The sequence below is a fragment of the Zonotrichia leucophrys genome, chromosome 19 (assembly GCF_028769735.1).
Source record: "Zonotrichia leucophrys gambelii isolate GWCS_2022_RI chromosome 19, RI_Zleu_2.0, whole genome shotgun sequence".
In the NCBI taxonomy this organism is placed as follows: Eukaryota; Metazoa; Chordata; class Aves; order Passeriformes; family Passerellidae; genus Zonotrichia; species Zonotrichia leucophrys.
Window position 1 is genome coordinate 7,896,774 of NC_088188.1, and position 16,018 is coordinate 7,912,791.

Genomic DNA, 16,018 nt, shown 5'->3' on the forward strand with positions numbered 1-16,018 from the left:
GTGAGGATGGGAAAACCAGGTCAGGACTGGCCAGCCCAGCATGGAAACCCCATTTACTGAAAGATTTGAGAAAAGACTTGACCAAGGTTTTAGCGCAGAGGTTTTACTGCCTTGAAACCACTCTGGTTCACAGGGCTGACAGCCCAGGTTTGCTTCCCGATGTGTTTGCAGCTATCAAAGTGCAGGAAGTGCCCCAATGGTCCTGGCTGCTCTGAACCAGAGCCACCAAGGCCAGTGTCCCTCTGCCTTGGGGACACGAGCCCCACAGGTGGGTTTTTGCTCTGCCAGCCTTGCAGAGCCTCCACAAGGGCAGGTTGTAGCTGTGAGAGGTGGATGCTGCAGCTTGGTCAGGCTGGGACACCCCTGCAGCTCTGTAACCCCCAGAAGATGTGAATTCTTCCCCCACCCCAGTAATTTTCATATTTTTATCCCTGAAAAATTGTACTTGAATCACACAGAAACCAACTCTATATTTTTTAAAATTCTGTTGCACTAAAAGTGGGGTACAAGACCCCAAGAGTTTCATTTCTCTGCCATATATAATGACAAATATGGTGTAAAATCAATTGATAAGCTGAAGAAATCTTGTTCCTGCAGCATCTCCTGTGCCAGCTGGCAAGAGCTGCAGGAATAACTCTGAGCCCACCATGCACAGGGAATGGTTCCCTGGGAGTGCTGGATTTCACTGCCACTGGAGCAGCTCAGCCCCAGAGCTGGGTGAAATCACCAGAGAGCTCTGAATGGCTTTGTAATGTCCAGTCCCTGTCCCAGGTGCTCCCCCTTTACCAGCCCCACTCAGCTTTGCTGGGCCCAGCTGAGCCAGGGCCACCTCCTGCCATCAGGGCAGGGCCTGGCTGTCCTCCCTCCATCCCTTCTCTTCCCTCCTCTGTTATCTTTGGCCCTGTTCCTCCTGTTCAGGGCTGGAAAGCAGCAGGGTTTCACCTGCAGCCCTGGCAGGGTTGCCAAGTGGTTGCAAGCCACATTTATCCTCACAACAAAGGATGGAATCTCTGCCTTTGGCTGCCTGAAACCAACCCAAACTCTCCCAGCAGCAGCAGAGTGAAACTCTCAGTGCTGTAACACCCAGAGAGGTCCCAGAACATTTGTGCACATGTCAGAGCTTCCAGTGCAGCTCAGCACCCACCAGTGCTCCCTTCCCATGAGCCAGAATTCCTGCAGCTGGATTGGAGCTTCCTTAGTCCAGCTGTGCCTTTGGGCTGTCAGGCAGGAACTCTGGCCCAGGCCATGGTCCCTGGGCACAGGAAGTGCCTTTGTGGATCTGAGCCAAACATATTTCCAGGCAAAATAAAAATAGGACACCTCCCTTGCCCTCCTCAGTAAAAAGCTCATTTCTCATGAAAATGTGAAGGAAAAACAGCAGAGGAACTTTTGTAGCCAGTGCAGCTGTGGCCATTGAGCTGTCCCTGCTCTGCTGTACATGGTTGAAGTGTTCTCATGTTGCTGAGATGCTGTATTTGCAGGAACTGTTATTTTCATCCCAAATGCTTCATTTACCACCCACAGCACCTGGCTCAGCCTGTGCCCCATTATTTCTGGTGGCTGATGCAGCAGGAGAGGCCACACTGCCCTCAGGGAGCACAGAGCATGGACAGGGAATCCCAGCTGGCTCCCAGGGCAGCAGCCTTGAGCTGCTCAGTGTGTCTGAAAATTTATTTAAGGCACAGCAACCACATAGATACTTCCAAAGATCCTGTTCCAGTGGAGGCACAGAGTTTCAGGGTGTTGAGGGGTCCCCCTGGACCAGGTTTGCCACTGCAAAATCAGAAATTGCTCTGAGCTGCCACCTGCAAAGAGCCACAGCAGCTCTTTAATCTGTGCATCACTGAGACCTGCAGGACTGTTTGCATCCTCACATCACAATCATTGCAGATTAGCTTAAACATCTTCAGAAATCCCAAAACCAGCATAAATAAATAAAACTGAAGTCAACACAGGCCTAATTAATTAATTTATCAGTGCCAGGCTGCTAATTAATGTCACACTTGGCTGCAGCACAGGAAGAAATCTGCCAGCCTCAATGAGCATTTGACAGCTTTACAGATATTAAAAATGCCAGTAACACATCCAGGAGTGATCCAAATTCTTCCTCCTTCATCCTTCATCCTCTTCCTCAGCCAGGAGGATGTTTGTGAGCTGCTCCTCAGACACAGGCAGCTCCTGGCAGGCTCCCAAGGCCTGGCTGAGGTAGACAGCCAGGATGTGTTTGCACTGCAAAGTTAAGGGCAGGAGCAAGGCTGGGGTGCCAGGCTCAGGAATCCATCCTGGCCAAAATGTGTTCAGTGCAGGGCTGAGCCCCCCAGGAACGTGGTTCCCTCCTGGCACAGGTGGGGCTCAGTGTCCCCTGCTCTGCCACCAGCACAGTGCCATGCAGGGAGCTGGCACACAGCCCCTGGCACCCTCCCCACCTCAGATGACCACCAAAAGCCCTCTCTGCACCCAGCACCCAAAATCTGGGGCTCCCAGAGGCCACCCAGGGGTCAGGCTCAGCCTGCATGGCCAGCTCCACTCGTGTTTGGGGGAAATTTGGGGTTCAAGGGGCAGGGCAGAGCCTTGTCCCTCCCCATGGCAGCCCCAGGCTGAGGCACAGAACTCACCAGAAGGCTCTCACTCTTCTGCAGCACAGAAAAGCCAAAGGCAGGGCAGGTGCAGAAGTGGCAGGAGCTGTAGCAGGTGTAGAGTTTGCCTGAGCTGCCAAGGACCTGAAACAGAGGCAGAGGAGGAGTCAGGGCAGGATTCACTTGAATTTCTGTGACTCAGGCTGGGTGTGCACTGCCCCAGCAGAGAGGGGAGATGTCACAGCACAGAAGTGTCCCCAAGCACTTGAAGCTCCTCAGGTTTCTCAGGGTCTCCCAAGCTCCTCTCCCTGCAGGTGAGGCTGTCCTGTAGCTGTGCCTGCAGCAGATCCCAGCCCCAGGGACCAGGACAGGGGTGGTGGCTCCACTCCCTGAGCTGCCACCGAGTCCCAGCCCCTCCTGTGAGCTCCCCCAGCCCTGCAGGCTCCCAGGTGGAAACGAGAGGGACTCTTGTCACAGGTGTGAGCCCAGGGCCACCACGGGCTGGGGACAGGAGGGAGCAGCACTGAGCCCTTGCAGGGAGGCCTCTCTTTCCCAGCCACTGAAGCTGTTCTGCTCTCAGAACCAGCTGCAGCTCCTGGAATCCAGATCTGCCTGAATAAACAAAGCTGAAGTCTCCAGAGAAGCTCCCTGCTCCATCTCTGCTTTGGGAACAGCACTGCCTGCTTTTCCCACATGCTGCTCCCTGCAAGGCTGCTGCTGAGGCACCAGGCTGAGCTAACAGGTGAGGGAAGCATTTTTTCCAGCATGGAGCAATCTGTGAGCTGCTGGAGCTGACTGCAGGATATAGAAAAACCAGCCTGGGGATTATTATTTCTCTTTTGGTCTCCTCAAGAATGGAAAATATCTTTTAGGAAATGACTTTAAGGGCCCAACCTATGGGAAGGGAAGGATCTGCAGGAGCAGAACACACTTGCCCAGGGCCCAGCCCTCTCCATCTGCCTGGGTTTGTGGCACACACACCCCCAAATCCAAAGATAAACCCAAAAAGTGAAAAGGCAGAGGAGCTCTGCAGAGTGCTGCTCCCCTCCAGGACAGCCCTGGCATCCCAAGCCCCTCCAGGGGAACATTGTCCCTCCTGTCCAAAGCTGCACTTCCAAGGGGAGCCTTCCCCTGTCCCTGGAGCTCCCCCTGCACCCTCTGCCCAACAGGGAACACCCAGAAATGCCAAGGCCTCAAAGTGCCCCTCACTCCCAGCAGACCCAGGACACAGAACTCACATTTCCATTTCAGAGCAAACCTTTTTTTTTCTTTTCTTTTTCAGTCTGGCCTTTACCCTGGGTCCTCCTTTTACAGCAGGCTGAGTTTGTTTCACTTGTGATAAGTTTGTTTTCCTGCAGCCCCTTTGATTGCTTTTTCCAAGATGAAGGATTCTGATGGTGCCTTTCCTTCAGAAGTGTTTTCCTTTGGGGAGGGGGGGAGCCACAGACAGACAGACAGAGCCAGATTTGGGCTGAGCTCAGCGTTCCCAGTGCTGACCTAGATGGCAGGAACACAGTCTCTGCCTAATAAAGCAAAATCTACAATCCAAAGACAGAGAAAAAGGTGCCTCTGTTCCTGGCCAGCTGCAGCCCTGCCAAGCACTGGGTGCTCCCCTGGCCCTGAGCTGAGATTTCCCTCTGCTGTCCTCATCCCTGGGCCTCAAGGAGGAAAAATCCCCCTGGAGGTGTCCCTGCCAGTGTGGGGGGCACAGGAGGCTCAGCTGAGGCACCAGCACAGGGACAGACAGACAGACAGACAGACAGCACCACAGCCTGTGCCAGGGCCTGCTGCTCAAACCCTTCACCGTGGGGCATCTGCCACACAGTTCTGGGAAACGGATGAAAAAAGACAAAATAAAAAAGAAGTGAAAGTGCAGGATGTGAGCAGGGCAGGTGCCAGCTGGCAGGGCTGAAGCTCTGCCCTCCTCCACTGCCACAGCTCAGCATCTCTGCCCCAAATGCTGCCAGGCCAGCACAGCTCCAGCACCATCCCTGCAGCAGGTGGGATTTACCCTGAGCTCCCAGGGCAGGGATTTACCCTGAGCTCATCAGGGCAGGTGCCATCCAAGGGCAGGGATTTACCCTGAGCTCCCAGGGCAGGGATTTACCCTGAGCTCCCAGGGCAGGGATTTACCCTGAGCTCATCAGGGCAGGTGCCATCCAAGCTCTCCTGGGATGATTTCAGCTCTGAGGCACCCAGCCCTGGGACCCTCCATCAGAAGGGCATTAAGGGACACATCACAGCTCTCATTTGACTGAGGGCTCCTCCTTCTCCCATCTCAGCTCCTCAGGGCAAGGGCTGCCCACACCCCAGGGCCTGTCTGAGCAGAGCCTTCCTCCCCTGAGGCAGGACCTGAGATGTGCTGGCTGATAGGGAATTATCAGCAGCTCAGATTTGGCTGTAATGACCCAGAGGAGTTTCACAACAGAACCAGCCCATGGCCTCAAAGAGCTCTCCAAGGCAGCTGCAAGTGGAAGCAGCACCTCACATTCCAGCTGAACCACATCTGGGTGCCAGTGGCAGGGGGATAATAGCAGGGATGGCTGTGCAGTGTCCAAGGATCTCCCTCTCTCCAGGAGACATTCCCACACATTCCTGCCCAGGAATGAAGAGCCAGTGGCTGCAGTGCCCTGTCCCACCCAGGGCTGGGTTTCTATGACCCCAGATGTGTTCCTGTCACTGCTCCAGCCCCAGGGCAGACTCTGCTCTTTGTTGCTGCATCTCAGACAGCTGTGATGAGGGAGAATTTCACAATGGCACCAACCTCACACCCCCAGAGAAAATATCTCTTCAGATTCCTCTGTTAATGAACTCATCAGCGTGGCCTTAATCAGCAATCAAGCTCCACAGAGGAGGAATGCAGCTGGAGGCACACAGGAATCTCCTTCCTGGAGCTTTGTCCTGCATTAACCCTCCTGGCCAGGGCTTCCTTCTCCAAGGGAAACCAGAGGCTCCCTCTCCCTGCAGAGGCAGGAGAGCAGTTCTGACACTTGTTCCTTTTCACTGTGCACCAACTGAGCCCTTCATTAATATCAGATTAATAATTGATGCCCAGCAAAGCTCTGCCTGAGCCTGCAGGGCCTGACAAAGGGAGTGTGACCATTCTCTGCCCAGTGGCATTTCCAGACAAGCAGCAGTAAAAAAGGGAAAGGCTTTGAGCATTCAGTTAATCAGGAAGGCAGCTGCTGTCTAAGGGTGTCTAAGGGAAGCTTCCTAGGCTTTACCAAACATCCACAGGCAAGCCCTCAGCTGCAATCCAAGGCTGTGCTGGAGCCCTGGTTATGATTCATGTCCCTCTGGAGGGGCTGTGTCCTCTCCATGGCCCCACAAATGATAAAGGCTCCACGTGCAAACCAAGCAGGGCAAGCTCTGAACACGTGGGAAGGGTTTGTGCCAGCACCAGGCCTGACTTCACAGCCCTTTCTCACCCTACAGGACCCCAAAGCACCTCCAGGGGAGGGGAAAAGGTCCTTGGCAGAGGGGGCACTTGGAAATGTTCCTCTTGGGTGCTGCAGCACTGAGCAAAGACATTTCCCTTTCTCTGGTGTGTGAACAGCACAGAACCAGGCCCAGCTGTGCTACCTGAGGGTTGGGAGTGCTGAGGAGAAGGAATTGGTGCTTTTTGACCAAAATCTTTGGGACACAGGGTTCTAATGCTCAGCCATGGGCTGGATGCAGCTGGTCAATGGCTCACAGCATGGACAGATTGTCCCAAAAGAGACACCACCAGTGCTGGGGACCACAGAACAAGGAAGTGTGCACAGTACAGGAAGGTGAGAATGAAGCACCAATGGCTCCTCACCTCACTCCCACCCTGTGCTGAAACTGATCTCAGGGCTGAGGTGAGCTCTTCTCCCCAAAATGCCATTTCATGGGATTTTCTGTGATTCACAGCCTTGGCCACTCTGAACCAGAGTGAAACCCACAGGTTTGGCCAGCACTGCTCCCTCCCAGGCAGCAGAGATCTCCTGCCAAGCAGAGGTCATGACAGGAAAGAAACAGAGTGAAGGCAGATAATGATGAGTTGTGTACAACTGGTCAAGAGGAAGAACTTCCTCTGCTGGATAGGATGGGAGTAATAAAGCAAAATTAGCAATCCCTGGAAAACTTCCTCCTGACTGTGATGCCCACAAACACATAAATTGTCTCTGGCTGGCTGGGAGCCACAGAGAAAATGGTTCTGAACTGTGCTGCTCTAATTCCAGCCTGTGGCTGCTGCTCTGCAGTGTCACCTCAGGAGTTTGTAAAGCACTGGTGTCCTCCCTGTGTTTATCCATGCTCTGCAAGTCAGGAAAACACTGTCTCAGAGGGCAGCTGGAAACCATCAGAAAGGAAAAGCAAAGAGAAGCTGTACCTGGTAGAGAATCCTCCCACTGGGGGACCTGAGCCGGGTGACAGAACGCTGATCCACCAAATCCAGAGCTGGCACTGCAGATGGGCCAAAAATGAACTTCAGCCTGGAAGAGAAGTGTCTCTGGTTAGGTCAGAGCACAAAGGGAGAGCCCCTGGCTCAGCTCAGGGACAGAGGCAGCCCTGAAGGAGCCCATTGCAAAGGAAAGACTTTTTTCCTGCCCTGGATTGATCAGTTGGTCCTGGATCCCACCTCCAGGCATGGAGCACACATGGAGCTCCCTGGAGAAGGGGCAGTGCAAGGATGATCCACAGCTCCTGGAGCAGCAGGAACTGGGGCTCCTTCCTCATCCCCTGGAGATCAGTTCAAACCCTGGGAATGAGTGAATCATTTTGTAGTGATCACATCTCCTCCATCACAGTCACAACTGAGGGGTAAATGATCCTTTCTCTACCCACCAAACTGCATCAGGAGGAAGCTGGAGAATATCAGGGAATTACTCAAGACACTCCATGTTTATGGAGACACCAGATAGCATCAGTTTTACATCTGTGACCCAGCTAGGGGCAGTGCTCAGAGACAGCCAAGTTATTCCAGATAAACACCCAGGGGCAGCACGTGCCTGCTGTCCCTTCACTCTCCCTAAAACCCCTTTCCCTTTCAGGGATGCACAGCATTTATGGGATGAGGATCACTGTACATCCCAAAGGGGGGTTTTGGATAAGGTGTGTGTTAAATATGGACACCTGCACCTTCAGCCCACTGTCCAGACAGCTCAGGGGCTCCAAAGTCCTTCTAGACCAGTAAATCCAGCTGCTCTGAGTGTTTCCAAAGAGCTCAGGGGCAACTCAGTTAACTTCACAGACCTTTCACCAGCTGAGAAAAATCTGTGTAGTCTAGATTGGTTCCAAGGGTAAACAACAAGGAAATCAGCAGTGATGAAGAGATAGCACCAAACACGAGCAGGAGCCCACGAGAAAGGGGAAAGTTTCCAAGTGCAGGGAGGACAGAGCAAGGCAGAGCCCCAGCAAGGCTGAGTCAAGCTGACTGATAAGCAGCCAAGCAGACAGACAGATTCCAGGAAGACCAAAACTTGCACAAACTCAAGGCAAGAAGGGCTGGCTCCATCTGAGGAGGTGGGTGGGGAACATTTAAGTAAGACATTCCTTCATGATTAGGTTTGGGACTAGAAGGGGGCTGAGTTCAGTGAGTTTCAGGAACTCTTTTCAAATCTAGGGAATTCTTTTCTTGTGTATATAATTTGATCACTTCAACAGGAAATGCCCACAGGAAATTCGAGGACTTTGTAGATTTGGAAGAGATTGGGAAATTAAATCAGAACACTTCTGAGCTGCTGGATGCAGGGAATTGATGGAAATCTGGCTGCCAGGAGTTACCACCATTATTAAACTTAACAAGGGAATTTCTCTTTTATTTTCTGAGGAGAAGGAAACAAAAGCTTTCAAATCTGATCCCACCTTTCAAAGGCCACTGTGGTCCCAGGAGAGGGAGGCAGCACACCTGTCACAGGTGGTGTGTGATAACTTGATGTTAAAGATAACTTTAACACAAAGGCACCAAGGCCTGGAGGGTTCCTGGTGATCTCATCCCCCAGCAGGCAGGAACACATTTTTTTTCAGATTAATCTGAAAAGTTTCTTTCACTGTGACAATGCCCCTTCTCCACCTTCAGCACCAACTGGGGAGGGCTGAAGTTGTGAAACTTGGATCTCTTAGGTCACTGCTGGGAATGATTAAAGCATTCACAGGGTGACAAAGCTGACCTGAGACCGCCCCCAAACAGAAGAAAACTCTCAGTCTCCAAGTCAGCATTTCCCTGGAGCAGGGTGATGCTCAGGACACCTCTCCCTCTCCACCACACGTGCCCATGACTCAAAGAGCAGCAGTGAGCTCAGGGGGCTCACAGGGGCAGGAAGGCAGAGGGATGAATCACCCTGGAACACTCCCAGAGCAAACTCCTTCCAGAGCTGAGGCTGGACCCAGAGCTCAGGTTAAATATTCTGGGTTTAAATTACAGCAAGTAATCACAGGAGATGCAGTGATACAGAGATAATTTTGTGAATCTCTGGGAAAAACCCTTCAGAACCTTCATTTTCAGTACCACCAAAGGCACCAGCATTTCTGTGTTTCAGCAGCACTGGGAAAACCAGGATGAGAGCTGAGCTGACCACCAGCTGCCCTTCAGCAGGACAGGGGCAGGAACTGGAGCAGAAGACACTCACCCCAGCAGCAGGTCATCAGGGACTGCAACAGAAAGAAAAGGAAACGTGATTTTGCAGAATTTCACATCACAGGGGGGTCACTGTCCCCCCAAGGTACCCCCAGAGGCCACACAGGACTGCAGAGCTCTCAACACCCTCTCTAGCCACCAAAAAAGCAACAAGGAGCAGGGAAATGATCCATGATGGCAGTGCTGAGGCACAGCAATCACAACCAGAGAGATTAATTTTAAAAAGAAAAGCAGAAGCCCAAATGCACTTTCTTTTATGACATCCTATTTTAAAAGCACCCAGGAGGCCTCAGCATCTTACTCTGTCACTTTAAGAAGCTGGTTAAAAAAAATATATATTGTTTTCCCTGAAAGTCTCCTGGCATGAGTTGAGAGCTCAGGCCTCACAACTTTAGAAATGTTGTTCCTTTCCCAGCACGGTCTTGCAGGGCGCCACTGGTTTATGGCTTTTACTGCAGCCCACTGAAACATTGTGTCTCCATTTATTGGAACTTCTCCTTAAGATGGAAAGTTACACTCCAGCAAATTGTGTTTGTTGGAGCTGACAGCTCGGGCTCTGCTTGTCCACTCTGATCTTTCTGTTATCACCCAGGGGACACAGCGTACTCTGTCTCCATATCCCACTGGAAGATCTGGATTTTTGATTTTAAAATAATTCTCTTCTGACAATTCAAAACACTCTCTCTATGAGCTGCACTGTTGGTTTGAATTTTCCAGCTTTATTTGAGTTTAATCCTGCAAAGGGATCAATCAGTTTGTCCCCATAGCCCTGTCTCCATGTGTGCTCCAGTACCACTCTGCTGCTGTAAGAAGGACATTTTTAAAGGGATGTGAACTTCTTTTTTTGCTTAGTTTACAACAGGATTTATAAAGCATTTAGAAAGTCCCATGAAGATTTTGGATGTACCCTAACCTGACAGGAGCCATAGTACAAGTGTGCCAAAAAGCTGTCACTGGGGTCACTCTGACAGTTTAGACACGAAGTCTCTGCCCATTCCTCACTCCCACGTAGTGCTCAAGACAGATTTATCTGAATTCTTATTTGTTTGGGTTTTGTGCAGTTAAAAATATTCCTTCAGCACATCCTTTCCTTGGGAAGAGCCATTCTGTGCAGCTCATCCAGCAAACACAAACGCTGATATTCTCTCAGCACAGATCCAGCAAAGGTAATTATCCTTAACTAGCTGCTGGAATTGGCCGGGATTTCAGCGCTGGCGGGTGCTCCTCGCACTGAAGCGCTGGGAAGTTGTTCCTGGCCCTGGGAGCAGCAGCACACTCCCTCTGCCGGTCAGCCAGGACACGGCTTTGGGAAATTCCCCTTCCCAAGCCCAGTTTTGGGATTGGTGAGTCTGTAGAACCAGCAGAGCAGAGGCACAGCAGAATTCCTGCCCGGAGCATTAATTTATCATCCCTCAGGTGTGACCACGGGCACCAGGAGCTCTAAGAAGCAGCAGAACCCATAAGTCACATTATAAAGAGTTCAAACTGGAGTGATTTTTGAATTTGACTTGGAGGAGGGGCTGCTCCTCATTATCTGTGCTTCTGTTGTCACAAAAAGGGACATCGAGGTCCCTGAGACAGCAGGGTCAGGTGGGAAAGGGGAGGCACAGGGCTCTTATCAGCACTGTGTGAGGTGTGGGCGCTGTGTGATTAGTTTAAAATAAAAAAGTTTTATTCTGCATGTTTTCTAGCTTATATACTCTTAAAAAAGCATAATTTTAAGTTATTAACTACATTAATAACTTATAATTTTCATTAGTGCAAAGTAATTACTGTTAATATAATTACCAAAAGTTTTACAGAAATTTAATAAGGCACATATACACATTTACTTATGCTAACGTAGGTTAGCTTACAAAAATTTAAATCTGTTTTTATACTAATGGCTTTGTCTTCTTTTTTGTTATTGATATACTCGAAAATCACCAATTGTTATTCCTTCTATTAACAGTTATTTCTTCTATTGCAGGCCAGCTGTGAGGCCCGGGGTGTGACAGTGCCTGGCCCCTCCTGCTGGCATCCCCCACATACCCTGCGAGGTCTCCTGAAAAGCCTTTCTGATCTCTCTCAGGAGCTCTTCTGCCACTGCGGGCAAGGTGCTGCCGTCCATCCCTCAGGCACGGGCTCATCCCTGCAAACCAGACAGTGGGAAATCCTTGGGGTCACCATGGACACTGAGCATCAGGGGGTTAGCTGGGCACCCCATCCCGACCAAGGAATGGCATCCTTTAAGATGCTTTAAAACAACTCCTAAGATGTTTTTTTTACACGTTCTGGGAAGGGGGTTCCCCACAGACACACGGGTGTCTCCGGGATGTCCCCACACGGACAGGTCCCGTGGGAAGCACGGCTCGCTGCCCACAGGATGTTCCTCACGTTCCTCGGGACGAGCAGAGCGCGGTGCAGGCCCCGGCACCGTCCGCAGGCATTCACACACACGGATCAGATCCGCTTCTGCCCCCCGGCTCCCTCAGCCCTTCCCGGGGGCTCCTCCCGCCCCTTCCCCATCTTTGTGCCCCGCTCCGTGTCCTGAGGAGCCCGGCATGGCGGGGGCGCTGCTCACCAGGGCGGGCAGAGCGGCGGGATCCGCTCCCGCCCCGCTCCCGGGGCTGTTCCCGGGCACGGCCCGATCCCGATCCCGCTCCAGCTCCAGTTCCAGTTCCCGCTCCGGGAGTGACGTCATGACACCGCCCCGTGCCCTTGCTGACGTCACGCGCGCTCTTAAAGGGCCCGCAGGGGATGGCGGCGGTGGCGGGCGCGCTGCCGCGGGCGCTGTCCCGGCTGTGCCCCCGGCGCCGCCCCGCCCTGCCCCGGCCCCCCTGGACAGCGGCACACCGGGGACACCGCGGGGACAGCGGGACCGGCACCGCGGGGCGGGCGCGGCCGCGATGGGCACGGCCGGCCGGCGCTGCGCTGGCCTTCCTGGGAGGTGAGCTGGGCGGCGGGCACGGGCGCCGCGGAACCGGCACCGGGCACCCACCGCGCTGTCCCCGCAGGGTTCTCCCTGTTCCCGCGGGACGCCGAGGAGGACGGCGAGGATGCCATCATCCTGCTGCTGAAGAGAGCCAAGGTGAGGTGCGGGCACTGTGCGGGCACTGCCGGCTCTGCTGGCAATGTGCGGGCACTGTGCGGGCTCTGCGGGCACTGTGCGGGCACTGCCGGCTCTGCTGGCAATGTGCGGGCACTGTGCGGGCTCTGCGGGCGCTGTACGGGCGCTGCGGGCTCTGTGCGGGCTCTATAGACGCTGTGCGGGCTCTGCGGGCGCTGTGCGGGCGCTGCGGGCACTGTGGGCTCTGCCGGCTCTGCGGGCGCTACCGGCGCTGACCGATCCCGCTGCCCCCGCAGCTCAGCACCATGAAGGGGGAGCTGGCCGAGGCCGAGCATCTCCTGCACCAGGCCCTGCGGCAGGCACACCAGCAGGAGAACAGGCAGGCCATCATCTACACCTACAGCATGGTGAGAGCCGGGCTCGGGGCACAGAAGGAAAAGCGGCTGAGGCTCGTCCGCATCACCTCGGTAGAGCTTGAGCATTGTCTGTCTCTTCCAGATGGGGAACGTGGCCTACATGCAGGGACAGCTGGACAATGTGAGCAACTCTGGGTTTTCCCAATGAATTTTTAGATGTTGACATCTTATGCATGATGTCAAAGGTGTGGGGTGCTGGCACAAGCTGCAGACTCGGAGCTGTGGGGCAGAGATGTCCCAGTGCAAAGCAGAGTGATCTAACTCAGGACTGCTGTCCCATGAGCACAGCAGGTTAAGAAAGATGCTCTCACAGGTAAATGCTGAGCTCCAACACGGTGTGCAGGAGAAGGAATGCTTCTTTCTGTGAAATGCTGCAGTTGAGCACTGCAGTTGAAACTGAAAGGAGCCACTGGTTCAGTCCCACTGGGCTCTGGTCAGCCTTTCTCTCCAAACTGCTCTTGGTGTAGTGTAAATGCAACAAGTTTGAGCCAGGTCCCTCTATGCAGTTTGCCTCTGTTTTGTCTTAAATGCCATCATTTCTCAGTATCCTCTTCAAAACTCTTGTTGCAGGCAGAAAAGCTCTACAAAGCAACGATGAGCTACATGCTTGCAGGGGACACAAAGGAGGTATGTTCTGAGACAGGCTCCCAGTGGTGCCCTTCTCTTTGCCTTATTTCTTATGCTGTAATTCCTCTTACTGGAAATTGGCAGTATTTATTGGATGGTAGCACTGGAGGCAACAAGATGGGGATTTTTGAGGTCTAAACTCTCTGACAAAGTAATGTTTCTGTTGAGGAGGTACAAGAAGAGTAACAGTTGCATTGTGTGTTCTCCTGGCAGGATGACAACGCCGTCCTTGAGGTGTCCCTCAAGCTTGCCAGTATCTACGCTGCTCAGAAACAGTGAGTTCCCACCTGGAGGTGTCACCTCAGCCTTGCAGAGCTGGTGGGGAGGCCAAGCAGAGCCTCTTCAATGAGGGATCCTTCAGGAACAGAAGGAGCTTTGCTTTGCACTTTGCAGGCACAAATTAGCTGTGGCTGGCTACCAGTTCTGCATCCTGACCTTAGAGGAGAAGATTGCCAAGCAGAAGGACTTGCCTGAGGATGTCTTATCAGGTGGGCAGCCTTGTCTGCCAAAGGTTTCTCATCTTTTCTCCATTTCCCTGTCGCTGATGTTATTTCTGTATTCCTAAACACCATCTTCATGTCAATCCATTCTCTTCCCACTGCCTGAGTTTGTGCTGTGGTAGGATGGATGCTGGATCCTGAGGCAGTGCTCACCTCACTCCTCTCTGTTTGCAGCTGAAGAAAAGGCCAACACCCAGCTCCTGCTTGGGATGAGCCTGGACTCCTATGGCCGCTACCTCCTGAACATCAACGAGCTCCCAGCAGCACAGAAAATGTATGAGAAGGCTCTGCAGATATCCAGTGATGTTCAGGGAGAGACTCATCCACAGGTGATTTGTACAGCAGTAGGGCTCCAGGGAAGGAAAGGCTGATCTGCAGGGAATGAGGCAGCCTTGGAGCAGCTCTGCTGCCATCAGACATCAGCACTACCTGAGGCTGTTTTCCTGCCAGGAAGGAGCATGCAAATACAGAAATAACAGGACACTTCCTTACTGAACGCTTCTCTGGGAAATACTTCTTTAACTGGTGTGGCAGGGGATGAATGTGGTGCTTGTGCTGCCCCAGAGTGCTCCACAAGCTTCCCTTTTCCCTCCTGGTGCAGAGTGTGGTGCTGCTGAGTGACCTGGCCACTGTGCTGGACGCTCAGGGATGCTACGAGGAGGCGCTGGCCCTCAGCAGGAGGGCAGCACAGCTGGCACGGGACACACAGCACCCCGAGGAGCACATGGTGCTCAGCAACCTGGCAGCAATCCTCATGCACAAAGGTCAGTGAATAACGCCCAGCCTGGCACTGAGCTGGTGCTGGCTGCAGAGATCTGGATCTGGGTTGTAGGGCTGAGCTACAGTGCTGGTTTGGGGTAGTTAGTTTTGGCTTAAGCAGTAGGTCTGACTTTGAATTGATTTCAAAACTGACCCAAAAGGTTGCCAGGAGGTCTTGTTTCCCATGTCCTTTGTGTCCAGTAACTTTTCCAAAAGGACAGAAGACATGCATACGAGATTTGTTTCTGTGACAGTTTAAGCAGCACCAGGTCCCATCATCACTGCTGCTCTCCAGCTCTCAGAGTTGGCAACCTGGCAGGATGGTTTCTGAGCCTCCCTAGATCTTGATGTCTTCCAAGCAGTCCTTGTCCTTTGCATGTGATCAGCATGAGGAGGGGGCTCTGAAAATGGCTGATGGAACTGGGTAGCCAAGCCTCTTTTCCCTCTTGCTACAGAAGATTTCCTGCAAGCAAAACAAGTGTACAAAGAAGCTCTCAAGCAGGCACAGCAGAAGGGAGATGCTGCTTCTGTCCAGCATATCCAGGAGGAACTAGCTGAGCTGGCCAAGAGGAGAAAGGGCTCCAAATAGGTTTGGGCACAGAGTCCAGCCTTGAGGTGACTGAAGGCAGCGAGGGTTGCTCAGCACAGGCAGCCTGGGAGCAGCTCGGTGCAATTCTCCAGAGAAACAGCAATGAGGAGTTTCAGGACTGTGTAAGAGGAAGGGCTGCCACTGCCTAACAGCCCAAAATAAAGGTGTGAAATCTTAACTGTGTGAATTTGTGGTGTAGTCTGTGGTTTGACTGACCTCCTGTGCTAAGTGATTTAATTTTGGCTGCCTAAGTGCAAGTTTGGTCTGGTATTAACAGTGTGTTAAAGTCAGTTTGCTACTCCTGCCTGCCCACACAAGTGTTCAGGTTCAAAACATGGCTGTCCTAGAGCAAGTCTTGAAAAGGAACAGGCAGGAATTGTCTCACTCTTTACATGTTGCACAGCACAGCAGGGCAGTACTTTTCTCAGTGCTGCAGTTCAGCCTGTTTGAATTGCAGCAGAGCATCTCCCAGGCTGCACCTGTCCTGCAACAGAGCTGCAGCTCCTTGTCCTGGGCCAACAGCTTGCCTGAAGATCAACATATTTCTTCATTTCTTTTCATTTCTTCTTTTATCCAAAGATAGAAGTTGTCTTCTCAGAGGAGGGGTGAGGCTGTTAGCACACAGAGCTGCTGTCAGAAATAAAACACTTGGCTGCAGTGGAGAGCACATGGAGTGCCAGAGTTGTCTTCTCCCTTGGATAGGTCAGTGCTTGAATGCTGATGGTTCCTGTTGGAAAAGATGCTGTGTACAAACCCAGCTTTGTCAGCTACTGCCTTCATGTGAATCAAGTATCAACAGCTGCTTGAGACAACAGAATTTCTCAGTTCTGCCCTGCCAGGAAGCCTGATGTTAAAGAAAGAGGAGAATTAAACCAGAAATCACCAAATCCTTATTTAGTTA

The 16,018-nt window shown here is 52.5% G+C and overlaps 2 protein-coding genes across 4 annotated transcripts; one reads left to right on the forward strand and one right to left on the reverse strand.

Moving 5' to 3' along the window:
* Positions 1-1,189: 1,189 nt before the first annotated feature.
* On the reverse strand, positions 1,190-11,875 carry ZSWIM7 (zinc finger SWIM-type containing 7). 2 transcript variants are annotated; one of them, XM_064729142.1, is made up of 6 exons: positions 11,741-11,875; positions 11,209-11,308; positions 9,170-9,191; positions 6,931-7,033; positions 2,616-2,720; positions 1,190-1,773 (listed from the first exon to the last, which is right to left on the reverse strand). In XM_064729142.1, the coding sequence occupies exons 2-6, from the start codon at positions 11,285-11,287 to the stop codon at positions 1,675-1,677; spliced, it is 408 nt and encodes a 135-aa protein (XP_064585212.1). In that variant the 5' UTR covers positions 11,288-11,308; positions 11,741-11,875; the 3' UTR covers positions 1,190-1,674. The 2 variants fall into 2 exon arrangements, with proteins under 2 accessions (XP_064585212.1, XP_064585211.1); XM_064729141.1 differs by lacking the exon at positions 1,190-1,773 and adding an exon at positions 1,953-2,229 and having other exon boundaries at positions 11,741-11,874.
* Positions 11,876-11,901: 26 nt separating this feature from the next.
* TTC19 (tetratricopeptide repeat domain 19) lies at positions 11,902-15,300 on the forward strand. 2 transcript variants are annotated; one of them, XM_064729138.1, is made up of 10 exons: positions 11,902-12,106; positions 12,174-12,247; positions 12,523-12,633; positions 12,725-12,763; positions 13,213-13,269; positions 13,483-13,544; positions 13,663-13,757; positions 13,944-14,098; positions 14,371-14,533; positions 14,984-15,300. In XM_064729138.1, the coding sequence occupies exons 1-10, from the start codon at positions 11,917-11,919 to the stop codon at positions 15,115-15,117; spliced, it is 1,080 nt and encodes a 359-aa protein (XP_064585208.1). In that variant the 5' UTR covers positions 11,902-11,916; the 3' UTR covers positions 15,118-15,300. The 2 variants fall into 2 exon arrangements, with proteins under 2 accessions (XP_064585208.1, XP_064585209.1); XM_064729139.1 differs by lacking the exon at positions 14,371-14,533 and having other exon boundaries at positions 11,904-12,106.
* Positions 15,301-16,018: the final 718 nt, after the last annotated feature.